Genomic DNA, 20350 nt, shown 5'->3' with positions numbered 1-20350 from the left:
GTGTATATATAAATATATATATATATATATATATATATATATATATATAAATATATAAATATATATATAAATAATTATAATTTTTGAGAAATATGTTTATGAGCATTTAATTTGCCTCGATTAGTTTACCTTCTACCACAATGTTTTTTTTTCCTGAAGTTAAACAAATTCTTGAGAGTTGAACACTAAGATTGGTACCTCTTATGTCCTAGCCTAACATGAAGACTGGAAGCAGTGGTAAACAGATCTAATGGCTCTCTCAAAAGTAAAAAAAAAACAAAAAAACACCAGTCAGTGCTTTTAAAGCTCAATTATAAACATGTTGGATCAAATTTTTACTTCCGCCAAGGAGGTTATGTTTGTTTATTTATTAGTTGGTTGGTTGGTTGGTTGGTTGGTTTGTCATCAGGATTACACAAAAACTACAAAACGGATTTCCACCAAACTTGATTGGAGGATGAGTCTGGGTCAAAATAGACCCCTTTAACTTTTAGCGCGGATCCGAATGAAAGGACAGATACGGGAATTTTTTCAAGTCTTTAACATTTACTTCCTGGATTCTTGTCATCATATTGACAACAAGAAACGCCGCTGCTTCCTCTCTTATGCTAAGCTAAGCTAATTATCTCCAGACTCCAGCTCAATACTACACAAACACGGCAGCTATAGGCTATCTTCACATCTATCTCTTGGAGTACTAATAAATAAGTGTATTTTATTAAAAATGAACAATGATCTGCTCTTATCTTGTCCTCTAGTCATGACCACCAAACTCCTGTGGAGGGCCCTGTGCCTGCTGGCCCTGTTCTGCACCATGTCACCTGTCAGCTCCACCAACAACCACCCGGACCCCTCAGCCCCAGAGCAGGGAGTCACCTTCAGCCACGTCTACAAAATCGACATCCCGGGGACCAACAGCTGTAAACTCGAGCGTCTGCCAAACCAGGGTGACACAGGTCATAAACAAAAATGAAATATCTGAACAATAGGGAATGCAAATGACAAATGAAAGTAGAAAGAATTCATATTATAATAAATATCCTGTATAATTGTGTGTAAGCAATGTGACCCATTACAGTGCATCTACAAATCACATTTTGCAGGTCTGCAGACAGAGACCACTACGAATGGAGAGAACGACATCATCTTTCGACACAACATCAGGCTGCAGACACCAACGTGTGACTGTGCCGAGTCGGAAAGCTTCAAGTCACTCTTATACAGGGTCAATGGGCTAGAGGAAGAAGTCAACTACCTGAAGACCCAGTGCACTCAGGGATGTTGTGGAAGAGGTGGTGCTGCAGGTAAGCAACTCCTGACCCACAGTTAAGGGTGAACAAGTGGAAATAGGAGATTGCTGTGGGCAGGAAGCTAGTTAGTTGGTAATTTATATTTAGTATACTTAGAAGGAATATGCTAAATAACTAGCATGTGTACCTATGAATTATTTACCTAACAAGCACACTATAACACCTTTTCAATTATTTTTTCTCAAGGAGTGGACACAAGCTGTAGTGGCCATGGTACCTACCAACACGACACATGCAGCTGCCTCTGTAACCCGGGATGGGAAGGCCCAGATTGCTCGGTGTCCTCCTGCCCAGACGAGTGCAATGACAACGGCCGGTGTGTGGATGGGAAGTGTGTGTGCCACCAAGGCTACACAGGTGAGGACTGCAGCCAGCTGATGTGTCCAGACAACTGCAACGACAAGGGACACTGCGTGGATGGAAAATGTGTGTGTTTCCCGCACTTCACCGGCGAGGATTGCAGCATCCAGAAGTGTCCCAATGACTGCGTCGGTAACGGCCGGTGTGTGGATGGCCAGTGCATCTGTGATGAAGGCTTTTTCGGGGAAGACTGTTCATTGGGTAAGCTATTTACATGTTTAACAACACAATTTATATGGATTTCTTTCATTGCATGCACAATAACTTATGTAATATAGGAGAGCTAACGTTAACAGCTAATATTCTAGCAAGATGCACTACCTGGTGTAGTCTGTAGTCCTAAAACTCAGAAGTCTTAGCATTTTTGCACGTGGTTCCCTTGTCTCAAGTCTATGGGTTTCTTGAAGGGGTTTTCGGTTAAATGCCTGAAATAAGGTCTGTGGTTACTACAGGCTTAACTGGGGCTGGGCGATAAAACGATCTCTACCATTTTCATGATAAAATTCTCCACGATAACAATGATAAATTTATGACATTTATTTTCGAAACAGTTATTTTTGAGTCCGTTTTCCTTTACCTGGAAAACACTACACCAACAGCCAATCACAGAGCAGAGAAACAGATGCATGCGGTTGATGCATGTTTCCGGCCCCTCCCACTCACAACTACTCAGAGTGACGGAGACCACCTGTGTGTGTCCACTCGACACCGGGTGCGAGGAAATGGTACCGAAGAAAGGTCACACCACTTCGGTTATTTGGAAATAGTTCGGCTACCTGAAGTCTGACAATGACAGACCACCATTAGGTGCAAAATGTGTCGGCGACCAGTCCTCAGCAGAACTGGAAACACCACCAACCTCCTTCCATCACCTCAAAAGGTACCGTCCCAAACAGTACAGGGAGACTCATCTACTCACTAGTCCATCTGTACAGGCCAACTTCAGTTGCAAACTAGTCTAACTCTAACTTTACAACATGTAAATTGATTAATTTAGAGAAAATGTGTATAGTAATTGTGTAGTAAGATGCTTAGTGGTGGTGACGTTCAAGTCATGCGACCGCAATGTTGTCAGTTTATAGCCCAACTTTTACTTCTAGTGATTTCATTTTAGCTTCAAAAATCACAAAAATGGTGTTCATCTGTGAAGATTATCTTGCTGAACAAAACGTGTAAGTATCCTAAGCTTGTGTTTGCCAAAGAGCTTATTTTCTGCGCTATTCAAAAATACAATTCAAAAATCCCATTGACTTTTTGTGGAGGGAACCAGGGCGACGCTAACTTCCGGGTTAGCCTACAAAAATACTTCATCGCTACACCACTATTTACATATCCAGTCTGTTTAACAGTTATCTTCACTGAGCTGTTTACTCGCCCAAAGTTTTCTGCTATCATTATTGTACATAATTTAATTAAATTGCTCTTGCACTAGAGGCACTACATTTTGTATTATAATACATATTGATAGTAAAGTTTTCCTGAGCAGAGAAATAAGCTATGGTAGCTTCCTCCACTTAGTTTCTCCATTGGCTCAATGGGCACTTGGATGGCTTGCTGTTGGCTCTACTTGGCCTTTTTTATCACAAATCTACAAGGTCACCAGTTTTGAACATGAAATATTCATGAAGATAGCACTTTGTTCCTGCCCGTGAATCCACTCGTATAAATGGATTTCACCTTGAGATTTTGCTGGTCTCATGTCGTTTTGACCGAAATAACGTTTTGGTGAGAAATATTTCAAAATGTTCACCAGCATAGTTTCCAGTTTCTTTGATCCCTGCAGACATAGATTATTCATACAGGTTTTGTTCCCTTGGGCAGTTCTTAGCTACCTGCAACATTTCCTGTGTGTCCTTTAGAGGTTCATGGTGTCTGAGTAAGCATATTCCATCATGATCTTTTTATGGGTAAATTATATATCTGGGACGCAGCATAATAACTTTTTATGACCCTGACTTGCATTTAGTTTGATCTGTATTTCGCAAGAGAATTAACATTCACATTTCACGATTTTATTAGTCACCTCTATGGCTCTGCTGACATTAAGCTGTGAATATTAACTGCTGTCTCATGGAAAACACAGATGTTACAAGGAGCTCTGGGGCCATTAAATATAACACTTGCCCAAGTCACCTGCATATAAATATCTTTCATATATAATTTAGTGAAAACCTCTTGGATCTACCTGAATGAATAGTTTGGACTTACAGCAATCCGTTTGTGTTTAGTTTATCCACTGCAATCTGTTTGATTTATGGTGCAGCATCCTTGGCTCATCAACTTATTGGCTTTTGTACGGCAGAAATGTCATAGAAGGAAAAGCACAAGTGTTACTAAACACTAACATTAGTTCTGTTCTGTGTGTCCCAGTAAACAGTGACATAGTGAGAGTACGGAAGCAGGCACAATACCAGGACCCTGAAACCGAAGCAGCTAAATGGAATTCAGCCATCAATAATTTTATGATATACGCCTGTGTATGTGTCAGAATTTCTTCCTTGACAAAGCCTATTAGCTGACCACCATACTCAGTATATTCATACAAGTGTTCTGGGCTTTAACTAAATTTGGGTTCAACAGCAGCAGCAAAAGCACTATTGAAACCAGTATTAGATTTAAAAACTTCCAAATTCTACATTAAATTCAACAAGGTTTACCTTTTAACATTTGCAAGTTCTTAAAAGCAAGAATAACTACAGCACTAAGATATGCAGAAACACTACAGTGTTGAGTAGTAGTTTAAATAATGGTGGCAGCATGTACGTAGAATCTGAAAAGGAGATAAACAGCATGAGATGAAATGTTGATTGAAAGTTCCCTTTTTTTAATCGGGTTTTGCAAGAACATAGAATTCTGTCATCAAAGCATTTATAAAGGTGAAAAGGTATGTATTCCCTTTCAAAAAGGACATTATAAATGTAATAATTCACATACTGATTAAATGTTTCTGACTCATTTGATTAACAGCTGTAGCCTAATTATTTTTACATCTTATTTTTAATGAGCTATATGTGCCAAACGCTGGTGGTGCAGAGCAATTGAATAAAAAACAAACAAAAAACTGATAAGACTAAACTAGAAAACTTTCCTGAAATTGATGTGACACGCTGGGTAATTTCTCTAAAGAAGAGTCCCTTGTCTGTTTGTGTTGTTGGACTACAAAAACACATAATCCACACGTATAATGGTGTGTATTTCTGCTCATAAACAACCTTTGGTTTGAAGAGCACAATCAACAGTCAGAAGTTAGCCTTGTGGAATAAACTGTTGCAGCTGATATCAGGGCTGCACGATATGGTCAAAAGAAGCAAATTCCAATTATTTTGACAGATAATGTGACTGCAGTATGATTCACAATTAGTGACAATGAGAATTTTTGCATCACAATTTCCATTATCACTGAAAAAATTAATTAAAAACATGATGATGTGACACTTGTTGGGGTACGTACCAGGCAAGCGTGTTATCTTTCATCGGGACATCAAAATGTGGAGGCTGGAGCATCTCTGCAGCTCTATAGTACATCGTTATTATGCTGTTTTGTCACATATTTTACCACTATCAAAACATTGCAGCTTCTTGTGATTTGGATATTGCACTCAGCCATAATAGGATTTTGATTATTTTGCAATCATTGTGCAGCCCTGGCTGATATGATGTGCAGCTTTTGATTTTGATCATTTTAAACTGTGAAAGTTACAGTAAGTGCCAGCAAAAAATCAGATCTGCTACGCTATCCAGTCTAAAAGAGAAATAAAAGAGTTTGGAAAATATTTGTTAGCATCCAAGCTTAGCAGGTATTACGATTTTTGAAACCATATTGGAATTATTGGCTATGTTTTAAGGCTTTTTATATTGTAGTTTCTAAGATATAATGACTATGACCAGCAGACTCTGAGAGCTCCCTCAAAGTGCATTTTTCTCCATTAAATCTAACTCCCAACTATTAGTAATAATTGGCCAATTCATGGACAAAAAGGTCTCTGACTCAACCTCAACTTATGGCAGTTTTCTTAATAGCCATAGTGACCTACCTCTGTGGAATTCAAAGCATCTCTCCAACAGTTATTTCAGATACAGCAGCTGACGGGGCCCTTTCAGTGTGCTGACCCCATGACCGCTGACATCTATGGCCTCTACTGTAGATGACATTAGGTCACATACTGTAATACCGCAGGAATATAAGAACACCCATCAGTCCTTTGGGGCTCCATCTAGCTTTGACCGCGGAGAAGAATCATCACCTTCCCCGCTAAATGCGCTGCTCACCAAACCACTATTCCTGTACTGCCTCAGGTGCAGAGTACAAAATTGCATTTTATGGCAATTTAAGGCCGAGCAAGTAGAAAGGTGAGCAGCAGCAGCAGCCAGGCATGGACAGTTTAATTCACTGAGTTCATACTGTGACAGTCAATTCTAAGATGATCTTGAAGATTTTCCTGCAGGTGAAAGGCACAGAATTTGGCTTTTTCATCGTACTGTCTCTTGGACTGCAGAAGAAGCGTATTCTCTGTCTATACTTGTCTACAGCATTTCTTCCTCTGGCTTTAACCCAGAGTAGATAGCACATACTTTAACAGAAGCAATTTTTAACATTTACTAGGAGTGGATCCACCAAAAAAAAAAAGCTACACCACCAGTTTCAGGTAGAAAAAAGGTAAAATGGTTGGGTCTTCATAGTAGCAGGTCAGCGGTGTCAAACCCTTTATGCCGATTTAGTTTCAACAAGCTGAGTTTCGCTCTGTAGAGGCAGAGAATAGCTGGAGACAGATCTGCAGCTTCGTGTGTAGGTGCTGTTGAATGGAGTCCAACATCAATAGTGGCAGCGTGTCAGAGGAACAGTCAGGGAGGCAGGGAAAGTGGGAGGTAAGAAAAAAAAAATACATTGTGTTGATTTTAGGTGTTAGTAATAATAGTGGTAATAAGGACCGGGAGAAGAGGAGCACAAAAGCAAACCAGTGGAGACATGCTTTGTTTTATGTGGCTACTGGCCATTTCAGCGCCTAGGTGATGGATGTCAGTCTGCTCCGTGGGTGATGACAGCAACATGACTCCAGAAGTATGGCTTTAGATATACTGTACATCCTGTATGGTGCACTTTCATTGATGCTGCCATATGGGTTAGAGAATCAGCGGTGCTTTAACAATGAAAATATTGTTGTAGCCTGAACTTGAAGTTAAGAAACCAAATCTAATAAGGTGATCTCGGTATAATGCGGGTGAGATTATAAAAAGAGAACATAGTGACTTCTTTGAAGCTGTATCAACACAATGCAGATGCTTTGGATGTACTGTTCTTATCATGGCTTCTTTGACTGTCTCAAAAATGTTTTCTTTCATTCTTAGCCACATTGAAAGAGATTTTATTTAACATAAGGCAACTTTAAATTCTGTCCTCAACTCTAAACTATATTTGGCCTCTTTTACAAGTGTGTCATTGAATTCAGTTCAAGTGGGCAGATAGAATAGTACCAATCACAAGTTACACAAAATGCAAAGAAAAATTTTAAAAGTGTTTTTGAAGTGGTGTGTCCTCTCAGAGTTGCTGTAAGGCAGGAGTAAGCTCACCACTGTAGTCACCACTTACGGCAACTCTCAGGGGACACACTACATTTTTGCGCTCTCTGGTTTGGAGCGTTTTTAATCACGATGGTACAGGGCTCAGAAGTGGATGACTGTCAGGCATCGGCACTGGACTTTGACATCGTCTATCGGCACAGCCCTGCTAATAATATACAATAATAGTACAGTGCAGTATACGCAGTATATATATTGATGGGTTATTGGCTCAAAAGCTTGATGTCCTCAGATGTCTGATTTTAAAACATTTATGAACAGATGGGAAACTTATTACAGGTAACGGGACACAGACGAACAACAAAAAACAAGTCGATTGAATTCCCATTTTATTTGTCCTGAACAACACTGACACTGATACTTCCTTAGCGCTCACTCGCTGCAGATTTATAGTCACCTTAAAAAGTCCAAACATGTTATTTTAGTCATATTTTCCTTCTTCAAATTGCATTTCACTCATTTCCAATCAGGGGAGAAACAAATCACTATTAGTTTCCACTTTTTCCAATGTTAACATGTTAATTTATTCACCCCAGGTCTTCTGAAATATTATTTGAGGGTAAAGATTGTTGACAGTCGTGCCTAGAGTAGCAGCAGGGGGATATTAACTGTTACTGGATGGAAAAGGATTGCTACATTTGAGAAAAAAAAAACATGAAGCTTCCTGACTTTGCCTTATGGAACAGCATCTGAACCTGATGTGAATTCCTTCCCTGCCAAAGTTATGGCAGACTCCTTCACCACTCTCAACTCCTTCACTTTTTCCCCTTGAAATATGCTTGCGTTTGTGTGCACATGTGCTGCGCTCCTCCATCATCATCTACCATTTATTTCCCTTTATCGTACCCACAAAACGTTCTCCTTGTTTGTAGAAAGCCTCACTCCCCAACCCTGCTGACTTGCTGTCTTCTGTCTTTTGGCTGCTGTTATGTTATTGTACTCCCCCGTAGTTATATACCTTCATATTCGCCCCCCTGACATATTTTTTCCATGATCTCCGTTGAAGAGCTTGTAAAACGATTTTTTTCCCTCCCATCTCAGGTTTGGGAAGAAAGCTCAGTGTTCAACTTTATGCATTGCTTTTTGCCAAGTTCATGATCCTCTTACACAGTGTAAGAGGAACAAACAGGTAGGAGAGAGGACAGGGCAATAAAAGGGAGACAAGGTTATTAAACGATAACATATTAAAACACAACAGTATTATATGCTTTTCTCAACTACTTCATTGTTTTAAATAGATGTAGCAGGACTCAAGGACTCAATCATTACTTTTTATTAGTTTAGTTAAAAAAATGACAATAAATGTACTTTGTACCCTGAAATTTTACCTTGTTTGTTGCTGTTAATTTAGTTCACTATAAGTTAAGTTACTTGAAACCTGCTTGAGTTAAGTAAGTCTGTTTTTATTGTTGGGGTTTGATTTATTTAGATAAAGAGAGTTTTGGAAAATGTTTGTACTGCACTGTGTTCAGCACTTGTTAGATAGCAACATGTTAAATTCTTAAATGTTTGGAGAACAGAGGTGTTGTAGATTAAGAGTCTAGATTTTAGGAAAGATGCAAGAACACAGCAAGAGGACGGAGGAGTATGAGATGATGGGTCTCCACTACTTGGAACAAAAACACTCTTTGATATGACTTCTTGATATGGCCGGTTCAATGTTTAAGGTGTATCCATTCATGCACAAATGAATGACTATTTGCTGTTACTTGTGCGATTCCTGTATTTGAATCTGCCGTGCATGCTACGTTAAGAGGCAAAGAACAAGCTGAGGTCTGTCATTACTAAGTGTTTCATTAAGCGCCGGTTTGTTAACCATCAAATTTAAAGACAACGACAAGGAAATGGCTTCACAGATGTGTTTAATGGAAGTGGGACTGGCTCACAGATGAGGTAGAGACAGATGTGAAGAGAAAGAGATTACCAGACAGGGTCGGTGGGCAGTAGCCAGGGCAGACAGGCTAACCTTAGCTCTGACAAGTGACTGTTGGACAGCTCTAACAAATGACAGTTAACTTCAAAATTACCTGTAGTTTCATCAGTACTGACAGGGACATGTAGTCCACTGTGCTCCTCTCTCCAGCACTGGCACAGCAACAAAATGTAGTGTGGTAGTAAGTCGAGTTATAAGACAGCCATGCCGGGGGCTGTAGCGCTGTGCCCGAGCTCATTGAGTCAACTGAGCTGTGAATTAATTGTAAGGCACCTCTTAAAATTAACATCAGTTTGTGTTTTTTTCTTGATAATTAAATGGTTGGTAACTCGTTGCTGGGTGTCGGCTTATCAAAAGCAAAAATAACCGAAAATATAGTTGTGTAAATATATAAAATATATCTTCAGGAGAAGTAACATGAATGAACACTGTAAATGTCCTCTAATATAAACAATTTATTGCATGTTTATGTATACATTATAAATGATAAAAAGAAAGGTTTAGATTAAGATGCTACAGAGGAAAAAAAAGGTTTGTCAGGGCTTGTAAATGGACTAAGTGAGGTTAAAAGACATGACAAGTGAGAAAATGACTGAGGGTTTCAGTCAAGGAGGCAATTAAAGTAACTGAACATTGTACTAAAATGTGCTATAACCTCCATTAAACTTTGTGTCTCTGCTTCCTCCTCTCTCAGTCCTCGGCCCTCAGGGTCTGCGGTTGGTCCAGGTGACCGACGCCTCTCTCCTGGTTGAGTGGGAGTCAGTTCGCGGGGCCGAGTATTACATTTTGACATATCATCCCAAAGGGGATGAGGGTGCCCTGGAGCAAGTATGTGTTTTTTCTTCTTGGTCATATCAGTATGTGGAATAAAGGAGAAACATATTTTTAAAACACCTTTGTTTCAACCCAGGTTCGGGTCCCCAACACAGAGAACTCCTACCTCATCACCGGACTGTCCCCTGGGGTCACCTACATCGTCCAGGTGTATGCTGTCATCAAAGAAATCCAAAGTGACGCCGACAAGATTGAAGCTACCACAGGTGAGTGCAGACCACTGAAATCAAATCTGAAAAAAAACAACATTGTGTACTTCTTCTGACTACATGAACATGACGCAGATGAAAAATCCATTACAGTACTCCTGAGGTGGAACAGGGCTGGGTGCAGCATGGTGCCTTCAGATGTGTTGTGGTTTAGAGAAAAGGGCAGATGTGACCTATTAAGGACTCTTGTGGCAGGAAGGCCAGGTGTGGCTTGTAGGTTTGAGGGGATTAGGTTAGATTTTCTGGGGATTAAATGGTCAAATTTGAGGTCAAATGTAAGTACATGTGTGATGAGGCATGAAAACAATATGTCAAGCTTTTAAATGTTTAGAGGAAGGAGGTGTTGGAGATTAAGAGTCCAGATTTTAGGAAAGAAGCAAGAGGATGGTAGAGTTTGAGTTGACAGGTCCACACTACTTTACAAATATTAAAGATTTGAACAAAAAACATTTTGATATAACTTCCTGATTTGGACAGTCTTCTGTTTAAGGTCTATATATTCATGCACAAATGAACAGTCTGTTCCACGTACACTAAATTACTTCCAGGTACTTGTGTAAGATACGTTTTTTCCTGTATTTAAATCTGGCATGATTGTCTTTTTACGCAAATGCTACCCAAAGAGGCAATGAACAAGCTGAGGTCTGTCATTACTGAGTGTTTCATTAAGCCCCGGTTTGTTAGACATTAAATTTAAAGATAACGACAAGGAAATGGCTCCACGGATGTGTTTAATGCAAATCGGACTTGCTCACAGATGTGGTAGAGACGGATGGGAAGAGAAGCAGATTACAAGACAGGATCGGTGGGCGTGAGTGAGACAGACATATTGAGTTAGAGTCTAATGTGAGGTTAGTATGGTTAGCCATGGAAAACCTCACAGAGCATGGCATTCCCATATGGGCATGAGAAAACACGCCATCATCTGGCTAATGGTTGTGTGAGGAGTACACAGCACGAGGCGGACTGGTTACATAGTTTTCGACTTCAAACGATGATCTACTTCAAAGAGCTCGAGTGAATGTTTTTCTTCTTTGTCCCTGAGAAAAAAACATGGTAGCTTGCTTAAAAAATGCTTACCCTTTTCATTTGGTCACATTTGTTTTGTTTGATGGCTTTGTTCTGTGTTTTTTCACCATATGCTGCAAATCCTGTCATCCCTCCTGGCTATGTTGTATATTTCTTTACAATCAGTTACATACGTGTTGTTGATGAAGTGGCATGTGTGTAAAAAAAGACTTTAGACCTTCTAATCTTTGGTAATTACCCCTATAATACCTCTGACCAGTGGTAGAAAGTCCAATTTTGAGTTACTTTTGCTTTACTTGAGTAATTTTGTTTTCTGCTTCACACTTCTGCTCTCCTACATTTTAGGGGCAAATCATTTACTTTCCACTCCACTGCATTTATTTGATAGCTTTTAAAGGTGCAACTTGTAAGAATTTTCAATTCAGATATTCAAAAATTAACAAAACTTCTCGTGAAAATGTGAAGAAAAAACAATGTTGACGTTGTGTCAAAGACTTCTACGTTCTTTGTTGCAGAGATACCTACCGAAGTTAGCATGCTAGCAGTGAAAAATACCAACGCATGACACTGGCTAAATGAGCTAACTAGCTAATGGCAGCACTTAGCAGTTACTCTGATGATATGCTGCCCCCTGTTTGTGTCGAGTATAAATTAGACGTACATATTGCCCCTTTAATTATTAGATTATTATTGCATATTTAGATTATAAATACTCAATATAAATCGACTAATCATTATGATATATTATTATATATGTTATTAAGCTACCCAGCAGTATATAAAGTCATTATATTGGCCCTACATTTAAAGTGGTGTCTCAACATCAATGCTCACATTACTGTTTTTTATCATTTGCAACGTACCCTAACATGATGATCACTGAGTGTACTGGTGTGTGTTTTCACAATGAAAGCAATACTTGGTGACTTCTCCTGAACAACACGCAGCTGGCCACAAGTCAGCGAAATGACTCACTAACGTAATACACTGTTATCTGTGTCCTGTTTGCTTACATTACCTTTCATTAGACACTACAAGTTGCTGGTCAAACTAGACCAGACAAAGTATGTAGACCAGAGTGTCTTGAATTGAGTGAGGAGCCGCTTTATTCCTAATGAATTTAACTTTTCATTTGTGAAAGAAAGAGTTTGATATTTCTTCCTTTTAAAAGTTATACAAGGACATTTCAGTGATGATATTATCTTCAGTAAGTGATCCGACGAAGAGTCCCTCATTGATATTTTGATGATATTTTCTCAGTGCCAGAAGGGAAATTCCTGTATGGCCCTCTGCCCAGGAAGGTCACATTTCAGGGTGGAAGGGATTCATCGTCTAGCTGAAGGACATGAGAGCAGTGCGGGGCAGATGCTTGTGATTAAAGGGGCTTTATTTTAAGGGTCATGTCTGTACGCCCAGTTCCACCTTGTCGTCCAACACTTGTATCCCTCCCAGATGTCTCAGCTATTGATGATATCCGAGTTCTTGGCCAGACAGAAGTCTCCATCCAGGTGGACTGGAAGAACCCGCCAGCTCAGGTGGATTACTTCAGGCTCACACACACTGACCCCGCTGGAGAGGAGGAGGAGCTGAACGTACAGAGCAGCCAGGAGGCACGCACTAAACACACGATTGTGGGTAAGTATTGTAACAGACAGAACAGAAGTTTGTACTGAAGACATAAATACATGTAAACCCCTGAAGCCCCTGAGTATACTTCTGGATTGTTGTGCCAGAGCTCAGCTTAAAATGACAGCCACGTTCCATCTTTACCCCTAAGTTCTGAAATTACCTCTCAATATAAAAACCTCAGATTCAGTTGCCATTTTCTAAGAAAACACACTGATATTGATTATAAAAATATATATATATGTTCTATTTTGTTACACTAGTATTTGTTACTATTGCGCCTGTTTGATACTTTGTGGTAAATAGTTTTATTTTGAGTCAGTTTGCCACTTTTATTTTGAAAATTATAAATTATAATCATCACACATACAGTAAATATGCTCACTCATGCACACATACAATGAATACATGTAAATACAACCTTGAAGTGTATTAGATGATCGGTATATTAAAGGTATACTATGCAAGATTGTCCTTTAAAAAAAACACAACAAACAATGTATACCCCCTAGAAGTGTATGGCGGTTTGTTTATCTACAGAGACCCTGCCCTCTGCCTGTATTTTCTTATTTTTTTCCTATTTTGCTGTTGTTGGGATGTTTTTCTCGGCTGCAACCTTTGGGCTGTGTGTGTGTAGCTCCCAGCCAACAACAGCATGCAGGTTAGTTCAGGATTTTATTAAAAGGTAGTGACCAGGTGCCAGACTATAAGCAGAATGCATCCAAGAAGAAGTTATGAACATGGCAGACAGCACAGAAAAAATGCAAATAAACTGATGCAGAACACCAAGCGGACAAATCCTGTCTGATTAAGAGATTTAATCAGGTGAAACATTATTATAATAACATGTAATTATTGCTCACAAGCTAGACTATACACAAACAATATGATAAACACATTGTTGATAAAACATTTGCAACCATAGCATACCATATCACTCATTTTCCCACAGTTAGTTACGGCTGGGGAGGATGGAGAGAATTTTGATGGTTGTCTCTACAAACAGAACCCAACAATTGCTGCATAGTGTACCTTTACATAATATGCAGTTGGATGAAATAAGGGCATGTAATGCAAATGCATAAAAAATATCTTATCTTATCAAATATTTATGTCACATATCATTCATCACAAACTGTTGATGTCCATTCAAATACGGATGATGGAAGATAACAATGAAATAGTTTAGAGCAATGTCTACTTGAGCAGAACTCACCGTGGTCTCAAGTTATGATCAAGTTAACCAAAGAGTGAATTTCCTTCTCAGATTGTTACATTTAGGCCTGGCAAGATGAAATTACCCAGTATTTTACAAGGAAGAAAAATCATTAAAGAAAATGATGGTGATACTGAGCACTAGTAAACCACACAGTGGTTCAAACTGCAGCTCATTTTTCCATTTTCCATTTTAAAAGCTGTGTCTTTTGTGCAGGTCTGTATCCAGGAACAGAGTACCTGATCTCAGTGCAGGCCATCAAAGGAACCACTGAGGGAAAATCCTCCTCTGTCACTGGCGCCACAGGTCAGTGTCAACACATCACTATCCATTTATTATAATGTGCTACCGGCGCTTGAGCAAATCCTGTACATTATCGGTGAGCACAAAATGGGCCCAATTTTCCTCAAATGGACGATTGCTGGACGGAAATGGCAGAGACTTGTGTTTGTGCAGCCACTGACTGTGTCTGAATTGGGAGACACTTAAAATGATAGATCGACCACTTGTGGAAGTGAAACACATTAAAGAAACAGCAAGGAAATCCATATTCCACTCAGTTTTGAATTGGGTGCAGCATCAAAGACTGCTCTTAGCTCTTGTCAATCCACCTTTAATTCACCAGCGGTCAGAACCTAATAGGAAAAACACATCGTCTGTCATGAACAATACTGACATGCTTCGTGATACAACCTGGTATTACCTTCCCCACACAGCCAAAGGTAATAGTATAATGAATACAGCCAGGAAGCAGCACAATTATAGGTTAATGACGTAGGGCTGGAATTTACAGCCTAATAATCTGGACAGGTCCTAATGGCTGTGGCGAGCCTGGTCACTGAGGGGAAATATGATGTGAACGGTGTAACGACTACAAGATGCTCCCTGATGGTTGAGGTGAGAAGGTCCATGATTTACAGAGTCCATCTGGTAATGTTGGATTTTAGCGGTGTGGCAATGGGTTGGACTGATCATGTTCTGGACTGGTTTTAGGACGTGAGGAGGAATTCATTTTACAGTTTCATTTTAACAGCTGGTCCTGACATTCACTTACTTTGAGGTTATTATTTAAGTGACTGACTAATAGTCCATGATGACACGGCAGGTCTTCAGTTACTCCCGTCATTCTGCTCATTTGAGCCACTTTCTGTCTTTTTTTTCTTTTCTCTCCTCACTTTCCTCCTTCACCTTTGCTCTCATCCACCCTCAGAGCTCACTCGGCTCAAAAGCGGTCTCCAGGTTGATGGCTCTTCGTTTTTTAAACCCTGAGGCAGCCAATTTAATGGTTTTTAGTCATCAGTCTTAGCTAGGTACTTTCAAGACTCACCTCTCTTCTTTTGCAGCCAGTCAGGTACTCAAAGGCCCCTGTCACTGCTAATCTTTTTTTCTGTGTGAGTGTACCACCTACTTGTGTAGTAATTGTGTGTGTGTGTGTGTGTGTGTGTGTGTGTGTGTGTGTGTGTGTGTGCGCGCGCGCGCGTGCGTGTGTGTGCGCGCGCGTGTGTGAATGTGCTAATCTACACCAGACAGACAGTGGCTCGTCTCCACTCCAGTGGCTACAATCCTTCATTTTAGGTGTTTCACGAAAAAGGCTCAGAGGTGATTGAGGAGGATAGTCCTCAGCTCTGCTTGCCAGCAAGAATGTGCCTGTTTCATGACGACTGGCATGGAGCAACGTAGTGCACAGTCACCTATTATCTCACCGAACATGCTGTTTGCATCGGGGGCTGGCGTGGTTATGTACAGGGAGAGATTAGAGAAACATAAAGAGAAAATGTAGAAAATATGTAAAAGAGAGTAAGTGCTGTGCTTACAGTTAGAAATGAGGTTAGAAAAATGAGCAGGAATAACAGGAGAACACTGGGCCAATAAGAATGAGAAATTAAGATATTTATAGACATATCAAGAGCAAGAATGAGGCAGGATATTAAAATAATGGGTCACAAAGAGGCAATTTTAGTGACAAGTAGCAGCATGTAATGCATTAGTACATAGCAACCGTTATGGTATGAAACTAAGCTTTTTTCTTCCACTATAGAAGCTGTTATATATCCTCCTCGTCTTTACCATCTGTCTTCCTTTTGTCTCTCTCCCTCATCTCTTCCTCAGTTTCTTCAGGTTCATCGTATTTTGTTGTGGTTCCTCACTCTCTTTCAGCTGTTTCTTAACTTGCCGCCACTAAAATTAAACACATGGGTCAAACTGACAACACAGTGAATGGTGCTGAACATTGTTGTTGCTATGGCCTTGTAATTTGTTAAAGTGGCAACAGACAACTTTTCCACCTCCTAGCGTTTCCAAGTGGTATTATTGTTGGCGCAGCTGTTGCAAAGACAACTTAATGGTTTCTGTTTTCTCCTCAGAGTTACAAATAATAACAACACAGGACAAAACCAGAGCTAACTCAATCATTGAGTCTATAATAGAAACGTGAAAGCACACAGAATTGGTGCCAGGCTGCCAGTCTAACTAGATTACTTGCAGGTGGCAGACAAAATTAAACCAATCTAAATGCCTATGGTTTCATTATTCTATATCCATTACATTGTGCAACCATTTATTTGACAATTAAATGTTAAAGTAGAAAACTTTTTTCCAGTTTAATTATGGAGACTAGATGTGTCACGATTCAGAAAGGAGGCCGCTATACAAACATACACAGTCTCAAGTCGCGGCCCTGTCTTCCAAAACTATGACTCCCTCCTAACCTGACACACATATACGTGTCACAGAACTTGAACTTACTGCTGTAGTAGACAAAAACTGTGAAAAAATACATCTCCCCCTCAAGCTGCACTCCCATCCTGCTCTAAAGCTTAAGTTTTGTCGGAGTGTTTGATCGTGTCTCGCACTAAACAAGCTGCCTCCCGTCAACTGACTGCATTCATGGTGCATTTATGAGCTGCTCGTAAACATGTCACTTTTCATTTACATCCAACTTTTTTCAACACTTAATGTGTAGACTTATGTGAAGAGAAGAGGTTTTTTTTTAATTTTGGGTTTACTTAGTTAATATGGAGACTAGTGCTCAGCAGAGTTTGTGTATTTTTTGTTTAATTCATGTGAAGATAAAGTTAATTGCTGTCAGAGGTGATTAAACAAAAGCGGAAAATGTTTCCCATTTTTTTCTTATTCATCTCCACCACCCCCCAAAGTTGGATTTAGAAAATCGCCACACTCCTAGTGAAGACTGAAGTGAACTATATGCTGTATTTAGTGATTGAATGACACTATATTATATATTTATGGCTGGAATTATACATGTGCATCCAGTGTGGCTCTATAAATCATCCTCTCTCTGCTTGTGGTGTGTTGGAATTATGCTGCTCTTGCACCAACAGAATCACACACACATACACACACACACACACACACACATATACATACAGTATATGCGTGTGTGTGAGTGATTCTGTGGGTGGCTGTATGGCGTCATTTAACTGCCAATCCGTTCCACAGTGAAATCATTCAGTGACAGCTAACATTTCGGAAAACACCAGAACTAAAGGAATCTCTATTCGGAGCAGACGTTTCACAGTCACTAACCTGCCAAAAGATTATAAGGCGTATAAACATAACATACCACGGCTGCTGATTCAGATTCAATAAAGTCACCACCAAGGCCCGTATAACCAAAAGCAGATGGACCTGGCTTTGCTGCAGGAGTCGAATGTTTAGTCTTTATGCTATCTGGAAACACTATAGCACCTCGTGTGGCTCAGTGGGAGTACCCTGTCTGCTCAGACTTGTCCATCAGTGTCTCCGTTTCAGTTGATGCCAGAAAAATGACAAGTAAAAATGTGTGAAGGGACATTTTATAGAGATAATGATAAGAACACTAACTTCTTCCATGTCTGTTTGAATGGGGTTGGAAGGGACCACATCCGTCTGTTTATGTGTGTGTGAACATAAATGTAAATGCGTGAGTCTGTAGCAAGGTTAAGATACAGGAAAGATGCTGTTTGTACCTTGACTGGATCTCACAATTAGAAAATTTAATAGAAACTGATTTGTTTTGTTTTGAGAGATGTCATTTTTATGCCGCAGCGATAGCCATGGCCTGAGGGTTGTCTGTCCACCTGTCCCATTATTGTGAATGCGATATCTCAAGAATACATTGAGGGAATTTCTTCAAATTTCGGATGTCATCTTGTACTGTAGGAAGAACTTATTAGAATTTGGTGGTCCTAGGTCAAAAGTCACTTTGACCTCATGGCGTCCAATTCTTGCAAACACGACATCTCAGAAATGCCTCGAAGGAATTTCCTTAAATTTGGAAGAAATATCCAGTGTTCATTGATTAGATTTGACTGGTCAAAGGTTAAGGTTACTGGGATCTCACAAACTAGCTGTGTTAAAGATTTTACACAAATGCCTGATAGGATAAAATGATGAAGTGAAGACATTTTACATCCAAAAGTTCAAAGGTCAACTTCACTGCGAAATCCTAATATTCTGAATAGAAGTTCTGCCTATTATTCAACGCCACAGGTCAGGAACAGCAGCAGGACTGGTGCATGGAGGCATACAACTGCTTCAGACCTCAGTAGAAGCTTTAAATATATTACATTCAGTACTGTCCTTGATGAGAGAAAAATGAAAGACCAGAGGCGGAAGTGGCTTCCCTTTCTGACTGGTGATAATATACTGATAGATTGTGGTGATTTAACTGCATTAGTACACACTTCATTTGGAAAAAGAAAATGGAAACTGTTGATCTAATGGTGTTTTTTAATATTTGTATGCCTGAATAATGGAGGAATAATGAAAGGATGGTTTATGATAGCAAAAGGGGCCTTTCATGTCATCCATGTGTTACTTCTACTTCTAGATGTGGCAAATTAGACGAGTCGCTTCTGTCATAAAGAATGATGAGCTGCTTACAGTACAAATGGATTGTCGGACAAACATAGCCATGGGACTCCACAACAATACATATGTCACGCCTGACATACTGTAGTCTCTATTGACACGTATTTTCCCTCCGCTCCGTCTGCAGACTTACTGTATGGCTTCCGCTGCAGTCAGGCTGTGCAGCTGTGAGGCTGTAAATGATGAAAGACGGCCTGTTACCGTGCGCCTTGTGGTCAAAAGCCTCTGCTGAACATGCCACCCATAATGGATAAGCTGTTTTCCAAATGGCTGAAGCCACAGCTCGTGTTCTGTAGCCTGGTATAGGCGCTGTCGCTATGCAGCCAGTGAGGTATAACGTCTGGAGAAACTCGATCCATCACACGCTGAAACTTCAGAGCAAATGCAAGATGCCCTCAGAAAGTAGTAGTGCTCGGAAAAAAAAGATCTAATAACATCTGAAATATATCAGACAGCCAAGACAGCGGCTATACTCTCTATAGGAGCAAAACATATAACAAAATAACACCAGAGAGGAAGGAGAAAACCCTTGTTTTGAAGGAGAGCAAGGCTCAGTTGAATACAGTGCTTTATTCAGATGGTTGAAAAACAAATAACAATTGAGGTTCATTTGCAGTGAGGGAGACAAAACAACGGCGGCCTCCTCTTCAAGCTGTCAAATGCTTTCATTGTTCATCTGGGCTGTTTGACTGTTGGAGATCAGTTCCACACACATTCATTTAATTTACTTTTATTGAATTGAGAGGACATCTGTGGCCGACATGACTTCGAGTGTGTGTCACAAACAAAACGTTTGTAATATTTGAGGGGGAAAAAGCTGTTTAATCCTCTTCAGACTGACAGTGCAGCGGGCAACTTGTCTTAGCAATTTGGCTATTGGAGTATTACATATGCAGTTTTTAAATATAATGTTAAAGCCCCTGCTAGCGCCACTGGAATTAAATTACTAGTTCTATGTGTGACAGCCACGTCCCAGTTACTGCCCAATTACAAGATGCAAATACAATGTGCCTGCTGGCCCATGCTGCCTGTTTGTCCACCTGGTCATACTCACGTAGCTCCGGTGTGAAATGATTAGTAGTAATAATAAAAATACACAGTCTGTGTGAACATTCAGCATGCCACAAAATATGCAGTGTGTTTTCAGCAGATAAAACATAACCATAACATACAAAACATACTGGTTTACACAAATGTACGGAAGCCAAGAATGGCCACAGGCGCAAATATTTTTACAAGCTGTGACAGCATCGGTTGTTTTCACCTTTTTCTGTGTGTGTGTGTGTGTGTGTGTGTGTGTGTGTGTGTGTGTGTGTGTGTGTGTGTGTGTGTGTGTGTGTGTGTGTGTGTGCGCGCCATCATGGAGACACCTTTTGTAGTGGGT

At 40.0% G+C, this 20350-nt stretch overlaps 1 protein-coding gene across 1 annotated transcript in view; it reads left to right on the top strand.

The window, feature by feature from the left end:
• The first annotated feature begins 760 nt into the window (after window positions 1-760).
• tnn (tenascin N) overlaps window positions 761-20350 on the top strand; it is a 38403-nt gene continuing 18813 nt past the window's right edge. Inside the window, exons 1-7 of the mRNA XM_073491225.1 lie at window positions 761-956; window positions 1104-1304; window positions 1497-1871; window positions 9875-10008; window positions 10091-10220; window positions 12705-12887; window positions 14311-14400. Of these exons, the coding sequence (XP_073347326.1) occupies window positions 761-956; window positions 1104-1304; window positions 1497-1871; window positions 9875-10008; window positions 10091-10220; window positions 12705-12887; window positions 14311-14400 (1309 nt within the window). The remainder of the gene's footprint in view (window positions 957-1103; window positions 1305-1496; window positions 1872-9874; window positions 10009-10090; window positions 10221-12704; window positions 12888-14310; window positions 14401-20350) is intronic.

The sequence above is a fragment of the Pagrus major genome, chromosome 21 (assembly GCF_040436345.1).
Source record: "Pagrus major chromosome 21, Pma_NU_1.0".
Classification (NCBI taxonomy): domain Eukaryota; kingdom Metazoa; phylum Chordata; class Actinopteri; order Spariformes; family Sparidae; genus Pagrus; species Pagrus major.
Note: the sequence above shows the minus strand (reverse complement) of the source record. Positions and strands in the feature narration are given on the sequence as shown.